Here is a 15,919-nt window from a genome sequence, read left to right as displayed (position 1 = left end):
GAAAGTTTTTAAGTTGAACTTGAAATGTCAGGAGAAACATTTTCGTGTTACTTTTAAAAACGCACTTCCATTAAAATGAGTATTTGAAATCAAGTAAAGTAACTAAAGCCTGTTACTGTTTAAAGAATTAATCAGTAGTCAGATTACTTTACAAGGTAAAGTAGCACTGGGTATGTAACATACTATGTAGCACATTTCCATAATTTACTGAAAGGCTGCTGTAGTTGGTTGCGCTGTCAATTCTGCTTATATTAGTTTGTCCTAGAACATGAAAGAAAAACAAGCTTTCAACTTATAAGTTTGTATAAAATGGGGAAAAAAATAAATAAATAAAATAAACAGTCTTAAACTTTATTATAGAACAGCTTGATAAAATGGTACATGTACAGAAAATGGGACTAACAAGAATTAGGTCAAGTTACCTGTCTTTCTTGCAGTCGGATCAGCAGCAAAGAGTTGAATTGTGACTTTAGGTAACATCCATTGCATCCAAAGGCTGACCTTCCCACTTGTTCCCTCAATGCTGCTGGTTTTTTGCTCCAGAGTCACTGTGTCTGCGAATGGACCATCATCTCCAGCAGGCACCGAGTCACCCTGTGGAGCCAAAGCAGGAAGGGATAGGTAAGGCAGTAAACAACCACAAACTGATGGAAAACCTCAACGATTCAGTGTCCCCTATGAAAAGGTAAAACAGGTGGAGCAAAGCGACAGCTATTACTTATTGACAGACCTATGCAATGAGTCAAAAAGGAAAAGAAAGACATTCCTGTGTTTGTGTTACTGCTGAAAGTCTACTTGAGGGCATGAGTCCAACCACATGCCTGGTGGATGCATATGTTTGCAAGTGTTGTCGCTGTGCATGTAGCCATAACAAAGCAACCACCAACAATCGAGCCTTCCTGTGTGAAGATGACATCAACGTCTGGTAAACAGAACTGTACACAGCAGAGAGCAATGTGGGGGATGGAGGGGAGCATGGTGCAAGGCTGTCATTGGTGTTAACCCCAAGCTGAGCCACCATCACCCACAAGGCCCCTCATTCATTGAAGTACGGCGGGACACACACGTCTTGCGTCCTGGGAGAGAATGGAAGAGAAGACTGGAGGCAGGGGTGGAGGGGTGTGTGTGTGTGTGTGGGAGAGGTGAAGTGGAAAAGCCAGCAGGATGCGGTGGAAGAGTCGTTTGTAAGCGCTCAACACAATGCTGAGGGTTTGGCAAGACACAGATGACACTGGGGACATTTTATCTCTTTTCTGCTAAATCTGTTTTTCAAATCCATATCTCTGAAGTGGAAAGCCTGTAAACAAACGGTGTGACCGTGTGCAGCTTCGGCTCTACAGAGTTTCACTTTTTCCACTGCTTCCCTCATCACAGTGTGGTAATGACAGATCGTGTCATGGTTATTGAGCCTGGCTGTGGCTGGTGCGGAGGTTATCAACCATCTCAATTAGAAACCCCACAGCTGCTAAGGCTGATTACAGTGTCCCGAAAGAGGATCCAGATGAGGAAACTATGTCCCCGTTCCACAGGATGGGGGAGGGAGGAGGGCCCCCGCACTAATTTGCAAATTTAATTTAATCACACACTTGAGGGTGGCTGAAAGTAGAACACAAAAACAGCGGATGACAACAATATAAAGAAATTAGGGATTATGCGGATTCAAAAATAGACTGGGGACCACAAGACGCTGATGAGAAGCATGTGCTCTGTGTACTAGCCTTACAGTGAAAGAAATGGACTGAGAAACAGAGGCCTACATTTAGCTGGAGTCCCATATTAGTTGAGTTAATTATATGTAGGAGAGCTTTTGACCAAAATATATCCTGTAAAGTTAAAACCTAACAGAAACATCGCAAAAGCCGAACGACTAAAGGATTTCTTCGAAGTTTCAATCGGTCACTGTAACTGTGTGTGTGTGTGTAGGGGTGTTCATGTCTCAGTCTGCAATTGCAGTGACAGGTAATGAGTAACATGATACCAGTAGTAATGCAGTCTCAGTGAGATATTCCTGTGTCAGCTACCATTTAGAGACTAATTATTGCTGAAATGGAGTCAAAACAAAAAAGTGTTTGTGTGTGTTGCCTGTAGGGGTATGTGTGTGGGGGTGTGTGTGTGTGCGTGTGGTTAGGAGTGTTTGGTTTACAGTTTGGCCAGTCATAAGGATTAGGCTCCATACTGTCATGTGTGGAAACAGGAGCCAGCATTGGCGCTGTGGGAAGTTTTCGACCACAGTGTACTGCCGCGTGGTTACAGTCGAGCATCGGACACCCAACTGCTACAGTTTCCCATCCAGAACAGCTGCTGGCAATTTAAAACAAATTTCTATTCAAACAGGTCAGAGGAAAAGGAAGTAATGGGTTTTTGACAGACGTCTTGTTTTTTTTTTAATGTTTTAGTGATGAAAAAGAAAGTCAACAGAACCATAAAAAGGTGTATTCAAAATAAACTGCATGTTCAGCTTAAAAACCAATTTAAAAAGATAAGATTTAGAGTTCATTCGGTAACTTACAACAAAAATGCATGTCAACGTTAAAGATTTTTAGGTGAAGAAAATCAGATCAAAGTGAAAACGCTCCAGACTGATGGTAGTAAGGACCTGATAGATGTGGGATGTTCGAAAGGCTGCCCAACTGTGGCCCCAAACAATCGTACACATTCTCAGGAGGAGTTATTTTCCCACACCTCCACAGGCCAAGCTGTAAAGTATACAGTTTAATTCCTGGGCCTCTATGCTATAAACGGGCTGAGGATCCGGGTTTATTTTCTCTGCAGAGTTTGTCTTTCCTCATCAGAGAGACTCAAACATTGGAAGACAACAGCAGGCCGGGAGGTGTCAAGGAGAGATGGAGGGATATGCTGATTATTGAAGGAATGAATGAGAAGAGAAAGGAAGGGACCAGAGGGAGGATAGGAGAACGTGGAAGAGGGAAAAGGAAGTGTTGGACACAAGAAGCAAAGAGACTAGGTGAAACTCTAGAAATAGGAAAATTAAGAAAAACATATGGTGGTGTTGTAGTAAATAAAATGTGAGGAAATAAAGCATGTCACATAAATTCTAATGTCAATGTACAAAAGTACAAATTTTGGTTGCCACTACAAAGTAAAAAAAAATCATATCTTTTCAAGATCCTAAAATTAGGTGAGGTCAACCATAGAAATATATAGATATAAATATCATTCATGACATATCTATTTAATAAAAGATTACCAGTTCTGATGAGCCCAAAGACAAAATGTCTGGTTCTAATGTACAGGATCTAAAGTTTGGCCCAAAATTACTTACATTCATGGCGGATTTATGTTTAAAGTAACCTTTTTATTTTACATGTTTATTCTGAGTGGAAGTAATATTAACATTTTGGAAAAGCGCTGCCAAAGTTACAGAGACTTGAGTCTGTGCAAGGAGCTAAAGATTAGGGTGATGGCAAGGAGGCCGCCCATCTTCTGATAACTGCACTTTCACCAAGCATGAATCATTAAACTACCAAGTGGAAACAAGCAAAAAGCTGGTCAAGATGAAGGGTTTGATTCATGTAAGCCCAATAAAGCTTTTATGTTATTATTGAAAAGGGAACAACACTTTTTTTTTTGGTCCAAAGTACAAAAAACAGTGATGGGAGTGAGACCGTTCGGGAAGAACTGCTGCCACCACTGCTGAGACTTATCAAAACAGCTTCTACAGCCTTGCTCAATCACCAAGACTCCCAGAGGTCTAAACACTTCTACCAGTGTTTGTACTTATGTAAACAGTAACAAGTGGACTGTCAGGGGCCACTCTGCCGTTGTTACTGGCTCCGCTATTCTGCAGGTCTTCCAAGGCGATTGTGAAGAGCTGCCACTTCTGTGGGAGCACAAATGATGCAAGAATACATGGATGTTGATAGCAAAGAATAAAACAGAAACACAGGCAGCCGGTCATATTTTTTTCAGCAAACAAACAGCACATCTAGTTGAGTACAGTACCTTGCATAAGTACTCACATTTGGAACTTTTTTCCACATTTTGTGCATGCGAGACTTCTCAAAATGTTTATCCCTGACAAATCTAAAACAGCACCACATCATGCCCCAATCTAAAGAAACTAGAGAGCAAACTAGAACTGTGAGGAGTTATCAATGGGTTCCAAGCCCCACCCAGCAAGTCGGGTGCGCTTTGAACTTATTCCACATTTTGTGAGTGTTCTTAACAGGTTTAATCCTGCTTAATCTAAAAAAGCAATACATAATGTCCCATTCTAAAGAAATTCAAGAACAAATGAAAAACAGAGTCACTGAAATCTATCGATCTGAAAAACAATTCCTAAGGCTTTAGGACTCCAGTGAGAACAGCTTTTTGTAGTCCGCTTGTAGTCCGAATGACAAAAAAGCAAAAACTGACGAGATCTGTAAGGTGGCAAAAACGTTTCACACCTCTTCACTTCATTCTCAAAGTTTAATATTTTATGCAAGCATAATAAAAAGTCAATTTTTCTTAATTAGGAGGCAACCAAGCCCCAGCTTAAAAGAATCAAACAGAACTCGCAGCTTATCAAGAGTCTGCTCTCACTGAAACACACCAACGTAAGAAACACAAACACTGATGAGGTTTTTTCCAGCTTTGAAAATTACTCCTAAACAATTTTTTTTAAGACAGATCACATGTGTTGGTACTGACTCAACTGCTCACAACAATAAAACATTGCTTACACTTACAGTCATAAATCAGCAGAAGAATTATATACACAACAAAGACTTAAATATCATTTGTTACTGCGTGACTCATAACACCTTTTGTTAGGAAAAAAAAACTGGATCTGGTTGGGGTGTAGTCTTCTGCTCTCTTGGTAGAGTAATGCAACACACCATCAAAGGCAGAATATGAAAAAACACTGACTGACAATGGTGTAATAGTTCAACAAGGGGCTTGGAAGGAGCAATGTGCTGGGAGACATTAGATGAAGGACTACAGTAAATGATGAATCAGTTTTGCTTCAAGGATAGATTTAGTCCTGTTGTATGATACAAAGGATGTATTGACAACCTCCACCCCCCTCAGATTGTGACAGGAAGATTAAACTTCTTTAATTTAAAAACTGTTCTAAGAAAAAGTCCAATGGCCAACAAACAAACCTCAGTGGGGGAGCCAAAGTCTGCAGAGGGGCTGCAGGTGCTGGTGTCGGGGAGAGCCGTGCCTGCACTGCTGCGCACTGGGGAGGACGGAGCAGCGCCGGCAGGGGGGTCTGGGATGCTGGACGTCTGACGCAGAATACCGTGCTTCTGCAGACGTGCCCATGTACAGCTCCAGCTGAGGAAGATCTCATATAAAAGCTGCACCTAAACAAGAACAAGATAAACATGTACGATTAGGTCACAGCAACATATCTTTACCTCTACTTCCTACCTACTGATTGGCCAATGTGATGAATTACTTCAGAATAGGACAAAAATGATACTTTGCGTACTTTTAATTCTTTGTGTTTTATTTTTTTATGTGTGACAGATTGTTGTAGGAAGTTTTTATGCATCAACAAGAATGGCTTTCTGGATAAATCTGAGACCAAATAGTGTACCTATTAAGAGAAACCACAAGCAAGTCCACTCTTTACTACCAGACTAAAATGTATACATATGCCAAGGTCTGACTCAAACAGCTGCACTTGGGAGTTCTCATAGTTCAGGCGTCAAGGGCCATTATCATGATTTAGCTTGGCAGCTTTGTAGTTACGTGACAACAAACCTAGTTAAAGTTGAGGTAGAGGGAAAGAAAAGAGAGAAATATTACATAGAAATGGACAATAATCTATCCTCATTTGCTATAATTCCCAACGCAGCTTTAGCCCAATGTTCGTGTTTTACTCCATAGGGCATTTACTGAAAACCCCAGCATCCGCATACACATGCTTCCCTGTTAGAATAAAATCATTATCCATAACGACAATCACAAAGGAAAGTTGAATTATGTCATCAAGTTCCTTTGAAAAAATAAAAAATAAAAAAATAACTTCCACTTTTAGGAAAAACTGAAGAGATGCTGTCAAGTGTTCTCAACTATTTATTATGTGTTCACATTAAAGGAGGTCTTGGCTTTTAACAAACACAAAGCCAAATAAAGAAGTGGAAAACATGAGAGGACAGTATGAGAATGTGATGTGATGCTTTCAGTTATTTGTGCCTTCACACAGTATTTTTAGGGAGGGGAAGAGAAGGAGAGAAACAGAGAAAAGCAAAATACTTTCAAAAGTGAGCAAATTTCTGGATTTTCAAAGGCTGTGCTCCTGCAGCCAGCGACCCCTCCCTGTAATCCCCACCAATAAGTGTCCCTCAGGCTTTAAGGTGAACAGACACGCACATACACAAAACTGGATTTCTTTAGAACCCATTTTTACTCTCGATTGCTGGAGAACACACGTACACTACTGTGAGAGCACAAACTGCAAGGAAGCCTTCCACAAATGAACATAAATCAAATTAAATGCAGCACAATACATTACAGCTGGGCCATTTCAAACATGTCCAGGAAGAGCTGCTGATGTCGATCCAGTTGCTGTCCGGAGTCTGGGCCAACAGCTGTCTGCCATACCCGACCAAACAGCACCGCCGGCAGGGGAGGTAAAGCACCATGTTCCCACTCTCTGGGATTTTTTGTTTTTTGTTTTTTTTGGTCCTGGAACTCCAACCAAGCACAACAAGGCCTACTGCTCTCAGCAGCAGATGTGGAACAAGGGAATGAAGAATGTTGGAGAGTGGAAAAAGGGAAGAAGGGATAGGGAGTGCACATTGAATAAAGAACAACTAGGCTGCTGAGGGGCCCAAGTTTTTAAAGCCAGGGTCGCTAATCAATTCTGCGAAGAGATCTTCAGCTGATTCCTTTTACCTTTCTTCTCATTAGTGGCATTTACATTTAATTTTTCTATCAGGTACAGTTTTTATCTTAATTTTTCTTTGCAACTGCAATCTGATTTATTTGCTGAACAGCATAAAATGGTTACCTGATTTTTGAAAACCATCACGTTAGACTGTCAACAACAGGTTGACAAGTTGACAAATCTTTGAACTGGAGATTTCTATTGCATACAATCCTAATAAGACTCTCTGATGTTTGTTGTAACAAGATAAAGTTCAGATTTCACGTAAAATACTTGTAAGACAACAGGCAGATTGACACTTACGTCTTCTGGCTGTAAACACCAAGGAAAAATGCCATGTTAAAAAATACAAGAGCGTTCTCTTGAGCACTTGACCATTTTATCCCACTTTCTAAAAATACTTCTAGTTGTGCTGTGAAGTATTTCATCACAAAGCAATGGAAAAAATGATTTAATGTTGCAAGAATGTATTTCCTGGGGGAAGGAGCCATTACAAGGCCAAATGCTTTGGGTATGTTCAAGTACTTTGAGTGAATCAATGTCTCAGATTCGGTGCAATATTAATTAACCAACCCAAAGACAGAAAGCAGAGGCTGGAAAGTACTAGTGCGACTCTGGTTTTGGTAATAGTTACTGTTCAGGAACAATGCACCGATCAAAAGGTGGATTATTAACAATGCAAATGATAAATAAACAGAAAAGCTTCGAGATCTCAGGTTCTGTAGCGGGCTGGGTTAAAAAGGAGTTCTTACAGAGACATAGAAAGGAATAATAGGATATCAGAAGTTGTGGTTAGAATTACATTACTTGTAATGTACCAATAATATAAACTACTTGGCAAAATTTCTGATTGGCAATAATTTGCTTAAGTAAACATGGAATTCTAATCGGTTCTACTTTGTGAATGTTAGGACGGTGTGGCTGACCTGAGAGTTAGAGCTCTTGACATGGACGGGCTGCAGGTCAACATGGAGACAGACCACAAAGGAGGGTCGCTCCTCCAAGCTGCCCTGCAGTTTAGATGTGACAGCCAGTGTGGAGGTGCATCCCATGGGCTCCAACAGGCTAAGACTCTGCTGCTTTCCCAACAATGTGTAAACACTGAACTGACCCAGGCTTATGGTCCACGGGAAGGCATCACCTAGGGAACAACGATACATTCATAAACATGTTGGGAAGGGAGAAAAGTAAACTAAGAGAAGCAGTTTGCACTTTACAGTATAGTCTGAAGAAAATGTATATATATATAATGTATATATGAGCAAAGCTGATTACTCACACATGTAAAGCCCTTAATAATCACCTGATAGGAGATGTGATTGGTCCGTATGTTCCTAACAGAGCACTTTGCTCTCATACTGCCAGTTTATGCTGGTTCCTAGAGCTTCTAAAGGTAGAATGGGAGACGGATCCTTTAGTTCTCTGACTCCCAGTTTTAGTCCATGAGGCAGAGACCCAGTCTACTTTCACAACAGGGCTTAAAACTTTCCGTTTCCTCTCCACTGTCTGCACGTTCTCATCCAGAAAGAGTGAATGTGCCAAATCAATGACTCAAAAAAATCTGCTGGGTTTCCTTTCATAGAAATGTTTTAAACTACTTTGAATAATAAACTATAGTGTTTTAATATGGAGAACTGCACCCAAATTTCATTGCATTCAGGATGAACTGAATGAATGTGCGATTAAATTGAAATTTGTTGGTAACGTGCCTAGAGACATTTGTTGTGACTTGGCGATATATAAATAAACGGAACTGAATTATTACGAAGAATTCATATAAACCTATATAAGCCATTATTCTGAATTTGTTAGAGGCACAAATGGCTACATTTCATTCTTCAGTCACTTCAGCTGTACTTTAAGTAGAAGTTTAAAAGAGGATCAAATTAAGAGAATATGTCGTCAGCACTATAAATCTAAACAAGTTCAGTCATTATGGTAGTTCATGACGTTCCTAAGAAATAATTCTGTCTTTAACTTCCTGCTTTTTCTGTAAAGCTTACAGTTTTTACCCCATCTTTAAGAACCAAACATTCATTTGTTTTGATATCAGACGGTTGGTTCTAAAAACTGGAACCAACAGTCTGAGAAACAGTTTTTACCCATCAGCCATCACCATGCTGAATGCAACTAGGTGGTCAGTTACCTTGTCTACTTTGATGTCTACTGTAGTTTTCAGTTCACCTTTAAAGTGCAATATAAGTAATCATTTATGTTCTTTTAACAAACATCTAGAAGGAAAAGTTGTTGCTTTTGTGAGAAGAGCCTCTGTGGTTCTATAAGTTGAGAAACAGTAATTAGATAATGTCCTAAATCCATATTTTTAATATTTACTATTCCATATATTCAATGGTCCAAAAGGGAGGATTTCACAGAGATGACTAGATAAGGAAGTCATTTCTGCAGCAAACCAGTCGAGGCAACTAATGTTGCCATTTTGATGTCTTTTCTTATCCTGACATTTAAGGTCAAAACTGATGTCACTGAAAGGTTGAAGAGAAAAGAAGCCCCTTCTTTTTCCTTCCTGCGCTAAAGAGAGACAGAAACTCAGCTCAACTGTGTTAAGTGTTGCTTCTGTCAACCCTCCCAGGTGTGCACACCACATGTGTGAGATCTGTCTCTCAAAGGCACTCTCCTTAAGTTTGTTTGTCTTTTGTCACAGTAAATGAGTGGTAGAAGGTCAAAGGTCTCCTCAGTGTTGAAAAAGCCATAATGATGATGAATTCACGTTATACAGCCTATAACTATTAAGTTACTATTCAATGTAATTATCGATTACATTGATAATGTCCGCAGCTGTAATTGTAATTATCAATTACATTGATAATGCTCCAATTTTCCCCACCAATTGGAGCATAGTTTTTATGATTCCATTTTTAACGCACACAGTGTGTACTTCTCACCCATCATTGTTTCTCATTTAACCTTTCAAATTAATCTTCTTGACACCGGGTCACCAGTGGATCTCACGTTGTGCCTGGGAATGTTTTTTTTTTTTTTCTCTAACATCCATTCAGGTTTAGATGTGATTAGATCAGAACCTACCTTCCTCTAAAATGGGCTTTGAGACCACGAAGGGGAGCTCCTGCAGGGGCTCCATGTACTTGTGCCCAGCACTGAGGACGCTTATTTGGGGCAGGCAGATGACCAGAGTTCCGGGCATAGAGGCCTGGTTGTGGTACCAGCTGCGGACGGTACCAGGTATGTCTCCACAGATGATGGTGCTGGGAGAAGGGAGGCTGTCATTAGGCAGGAACACACAGCATGACTGGAGATCCAGCTGGAAAAGGGACAAGAAGAAACCCACATTAGGTCATGGCTCCGAAATCAGCAGCGTTGGACCTTTCTAAAGAACATTAGTGAACTGTTTTAGTAGTCAGATGGCATCATTAAGGGACTTCCAGAGCACTGAAAAGAAGAAACATTGTGTGCAAGGGATCAAGACCCTTGAATCACAGATTTGGCAATGCGTGAGTATTTGAGTGATGCTTTTAATGAACTTAACTTAGTTCACACAGTTTAAGACTGTGCATATTTATTTGTTTCTTTGCCCCTGAGAGAAAAATTTTACTTGACCTTAGCTAAAGAAATATTTGGAGAGTTTTAAAGCCCTTTTGAAGCCAATTTGAAATTTCCTTCAAGGGAACTAAACACCATATAGAACTTTAGAGACTTTGGCAGTCAAATCCAGACCTCAAATTATATTTGAAGGAGCAGAAACAAATTCTAGCTGCCCTACGGTCGACGTGTTTTTTGTTCATCAAAATAAAGCTGTTTGGTTCAGGGATTTGGTCCAGTAATCAGTAGCCACAGCTCTGCCTTTTTTGAGAATGAGAAGAGGTTTGTCATTCTCTATCATAATGGTGCACCACTGAATTAAAAGACCAAATCATATGAATGACAGTTACAGAGCCTTAGGGCAGTTTCAGGTACAAATGCATGTTCTGTATCCAATTTTATTTCCTTAAAGAGTATTAAAAACCTCACATATTTTAATAAGGTGACACAAAGTGTAAATATTTCAAGTACCGGTAATTTCTTAGTGAACTTACAGTATGTTCAATGAGTAAAGCATCAACAGACTGAAAGAAACAAACCAAAAATATTTTAAACATCCTCAAAGGACCTGTGAGTATCAGTCCCAAAATACAGAGCAGAGGACAGATATGATAATACACATGGACAGAAAATTAAAGACGCTAATGCTTTTATTATTAGAGTTGGACAAAAGCAGAGAAGAGGGTGAAGGGAAAAAGAAAAACTGACATAACTTAGACAAGTAATCCCATGCTCATACATTTGAAGTTGCACATTGTTCATTTCAGAGCACAGCTAACATACCACATAAACCAGCAGTAAATAACATATTAAAGTTTCCTAAATGATTTTGCTTCCACAGTATACATGATGGTTGAATAAATCTGTAACCACATGTCACATATATGAGAATCGAGCTTAAGAAAATCTCGACCCACAGAAATACATCCTGACTGAGTTTTCATGAAAAAACACAGATGTACGTTTTTTTTTCAGCACATCCTGTATTTCATTTCAGCCTTCATGAGTCAAAATTATTTGATAATGTCAAAAAAACGTTCATTGTTTTCAGACTGCGGATTTTATTTTATTTTTTTTAAAAAGGGGGTTCTGTAACTCAGTAGTTCTATATTTTAGTGTCTCATTTAAGTACACAGATCATGTTTACGGCAAGCTTTATTCACACCGATACCTTATCATTGCCAGAAACCTCTTAAATCCTGTTGGTTGGAACGGCTCTTTTCCAGAAACTACACAGTAAATGCTCGGCTCAAACAGTCCTTCCAAAAAGTTAAGCTTCATTTGCTACTTGATTGTTTTACCTCCTGCTGATTCACATAAACTTATTCTGCACTGTCTATTGCTTATGCAGGATCTGCAGAACCATACTTATATTCCTAGGATCTGTTGTGTCGAATATGTTAGTGTATGCAATAGTAGAGAAAATGAAGCCAGGCTGTACTTGGATAGAAAGAAACTAACACTACACAACACTGCTAAAATGACATTATTTCTTGAGTATTGTTAGTAAATGTTTTGAAAATACATATTTGATTAAAAACAGTTTAACAGTAATAATGTAACATTTACTGAATGACAGGCACAAATACATTGGAGGCTAAGTGACATCTGCTTAGTGTGTGTAGGTGCATAAAAAAAATTAAATGCCTTAATGTGCTTTGGAAGGCAACAGGAAACAAAATGTTACAAGGCTACTTCTGTCTGTTTGGTTGTATGCTTTTTACAGTCATGTTTTTTTGTGAAATCCAATAAACACCATTGAAAAACTTCCAGATGCTTTAATGAACAAAGGCGAACGATTCAAGGACAACTGAGCCAACAGAGCAGGTAAGAATGGCGGCAGAATGGGAATTTGTAAACTAGGGGCCAAGTGGATTCATTTTTGGACTGGCATAGGAAACTGTTTTTAATCGGGGTTTGGATTATATTGAGCCAATCTGGAGACCAAATAAAAAATAAAAAAAATATAAAAAAATTATTGTAACCTTTAACTAAAAAAGGAGTTAATTGGGTTCCCTGCTAACGCTGTATCCGACACAAATAGAGTAACCACAAAGGGTAGTCATTAAGAAGAAGGGATAAAAACAATAATTGCTAGGAAGTCAATAAAAACAGAGTGTCACAGCCAATGCTTAACATTGATTTGAACTAATTACTTCAATAGAAGATAAAGTTTAGGAATTTTCAAGCACATTTAAAGAACAATCATGATGATAACAATCATTGATGGAAAAATAATCTGACAATTTATGACAGAAAAATACTGAATTCTGATTATCGTAGGAAAATAAATTCATATTTGTTTATTTTAGTGGAAAAATGCTGCCACTACCATGTCGCATGGTTGTTATGGCATGTTTTCCTCCATACCTAAGCCTGTCGCAATAAGCAGTAAGTCAATTAATTGAATTATAAATTAAAACAAGCTTGAAAATTACATTTGAATGATTGATTGTTTTCTGATGTCTCTTTGTGTTACAACAATAAGTTTCAGTCTTGTGTATTGGTCTCAACTATCTCCTTTTTTGAAGAACAGATATGTTTACAGAGTCTTCTGTTTCCATTTTACTTGGTATTTCAGTTGTTTGGATATTTAAAATGTCTTCTAGGTCCAGGGTTAAATGTTCTTTAGATTAAAACCTATTGATCTCTGACAGGGCATAATTGCACTAATATGTCATTACCATTATATTCCTTGGAAATGGTCTCAAAACAAAAGTATTATTGTTTTATTCAATAACTTCTGGAACAATTCATCATCGAGCAAAATTTGTTATCATGACAGGCATATTCACACCTACTGTTTTCTAAGTAGGGCAAGAAGTGCCATGATGTTGTCATCTGACCAGAACAACTTTCTTCCACATTTATAGTGTCCTGTTGTATCAACTGAGTTCTTATGGATTTCTGTCAACAATGCCTTTCTTCTTACATTTGTTACATAAAGATTGAACTAATATTTGCTCTACCAACAGATTCTCCAACCTGAGCATTGGACTGCAGCTCCAGAGTTGTAATGTCAAATGTTCTAATTAGTTTCTCATTAAATAGAAGCTGAAGACTTGAAATATTGTTTATGACCCAATCATGATTTAAACCTTTTCCACAGCTTCATCTGTGACCCGTCTGATTTGTTTGTGCTTGTATTGTGACAAAATATGAAAAGGTTCATAAGATACAAATACTTCAGCAAGGTATTTTAAGTTACATAATCAAATAGACTCATATGTAAACATTTGAGACACAGAAATCAAGAAGGTATTTATAATTAGTGATGTTGCTTCCTCAAGTTTAACATACCATTACTTATTTAAGAGCAAAAAAGACCCACATTTTTATTTTTTTATTAAGTCCTTAAGTTACTGTCTCACTATAAACTTCTAGAACCATGAAGCTTTCACAATACTTATCCGCCACTATGGGAGACACATTCTGAGTACCCAAGCAAAAAACATAAGACTGGCAAAAAAGGGGCACACTAGTTCCATCAGCAGAACAGTGCTGACAGATCCAGGGAAAAAAAAAGAAAAACAGTCTAAGTTCAGAAACGGTCCACTTACATATTTGTTTTGACCACTGCCAAAATAAATGACAACTTCTCTTTTCCTTCACTAATGTTAGATTTGTCATTTCTTCCATATCTCTGCCTGCTTTAGCCACTCACTGATGTAGAGGAGACATAGTCTCCATCTGTCCACATCTTGTGACCAAAGCAAAATGAGGCAAAATGAGGATAGAAGGAGGTGAACAATAGAGAGCAAAAGTTGACATAAATTTTAGGATTTTGGTAAACAACATTGAACAACAGAATAGACTATTTTTTTCCTAGAAAAAAAACATGCAATTGCAACACAACAGCTGAAAATGTTATTTTTATACAGAAGTTCTGTTGTCAAGTAAGCCTGTTTATTGTGAAACCTTGGGTGATCTTCAACAGTAGCTTTAATCTGACCGACAGATCACCTGAACTTTTTAAGACTCCTCATTAAACAAAAGTCCATTCCATTAACAGATGCAATAAAAGCAAGTGGTTCAAGCTTTCATTAAATCTTGTATTATTGTAACACTATGCATGTTGGTGTTGATAAATCGTCTATTTAGTGGCTGCTGGCTGCACAAAGTGCCGTTGCACACCTTCTGACAAGAACTAAACACTATGATCACATCATACCAGCGCTGGCCGGCCTGCACTGGCTGTCTTTTCATTTCAGTATCCAGTATCAAGATTGTACCGCTTGTTTTAAAGAGTGTTAATGGTATGGCGCCATCTTATTGGTCTGAGCTGTTTGCCACACCCAAATATAGAGGTGATCCAGAGGAACAACCTGCTTCTATATATCCAAACTGCACAGACTGTTAATCATTTTAAGGTTTGGAAAAACCTACTTCTACACTGGCTTTTAGATCAAGTTGGTTTGCATTTTTTTCTTAGCTTTTACTGTGCTAGTTATCATATTACTTTGTCTTGTTTCATTCTGTTGTATTTTAATGTTTTATTCTACTTTATTTACCTGTTTGTGCCACTGGTGTTTTCTCAGCTTTGGTAATTTATTCACATTTGTTCACAAATTTTACCCATATTAGGACAATAGAAATGTATTTTCTGTAATAGTAGACTTAGTAGAAATAGACTTTTTCCAATACAGCAAAAGGAAAAAATTTAAAATGAATTTAAAAATAGAAATGGGCACAAAAAAACCCATCTGAAAGCCCAAAGTATAATTGTAGTAAGGAAAATATATTACATAAGTTTAACCTCTGATGTGTTCGGGGCAATGTGGAATAAAAACAGCAGCACAAACTGACAGAGAGTTGGACATGGCTCAGGCACAACAATATTAATACCAAACAGAGTCCTGCAGCTGTTTGGAAGTATAGGTGTAGTTTATGTTTCAAAAAGCAGGACATTTTCAACTTCTGTTAAAAAATGGCAGATGGTACTAACTACGATTGAAACGCATACCGATATAGATTACAGATCAACTCTTTAGATGGCTTTAAGTCCAGATTAGCAGTTGTGCTCAAAGGGTATCTTTGTAATTCTACAATTTAGGAGGGGAAAAGACGAGTCAAGGAAACATGATTTTTCATTCTTTTTATCCAATGACATCATGTCCTGTTGAGGTGAAACAAAGTCTTTAAACATAACAAATGGACTTAACTGTCAGCTGGGACATGTACCTCAGTTTCCAAGTTTAATGACCGAATCCATTAAGAAAAAAAAAACACAAAACATTGATTGACAACGTGACCATGTTTCGAGTTTATATTCAGGAGCAGGGTGTATTTGCACCATATTTTACTAATACACTTGTGGAAAAAATGACCGTCTTTCTGTTCTGACAGAAAATTAAAAAAAAAATCATTTTAAAAAATGACTGAAGTAACCAACCCCTCGCGAGGCTGCACATGCTTTATTTTAACTGTAACAACATGCTCAAATGACATGCATACTCATTAACAAGACTATACACACACATACATCATGTCTGCTCGCATGCTCAAATTATATTCATA

General features: G+C 38.3%; 1 protein-coding gene across 2 annotated transcripts in view; it reads right to left on the bottom strand.

The window, feature by feature from the left end:
• Window positions 1-15,919, bottom strand: part of vps13b (vacuolar protein sorting 13 homolog B) — a 301,790-nt gene that overhangs the window by 160,089 nt on the left and 125,782 nt on the right. For both annotated transcript variants that reach the window (XM_023331569.1, XM_023331568.1), the window contains exons 23-26: window positions 9,890-10,124; window positions 7,771-7,985; window positions 5,109-5,312; window positions 423-594 (exon numbers count right to left, since the gene is read on the bottom strand). In XM_023331569.1, the coding sequence (XP_023187337.1) occupies window positions 423-594; window positions 5,109-5,312; window positions 7,771-7,985; window positions 9,890-10,124 (826 nt within the window). The remainder of the gene's footprint in view (window positions 1-422; window positions 595-5,108; window positions 5,313-7,770; window positions 7,986-9,889; window positions 10,125-15,919) is intronic.

The sequence above is a fragment of the Xiphophorus maculatus genome, chromosome 3, assembly GCF_002775205.1.
Source record: "Xiphophorus maculatus strain JP 163 A chromosome 3, X_maculatus-5.0-male, whole genome shotgun sequence".
In the NCBI taxonomy this organism is placed as follows: domain Eukaryota; kingdom Metazoa; phylum Chordata; class Actinopteri; order Cyprinodontiformes; family Poeciliidae; genus Xiphophorus; species Xiphophorus maculatus.
The sequence above is the reverse complement of the archived record's forward strand: the minus strand, read 5'-3'. Positions and strand labels throughout refer to the sequence as shown.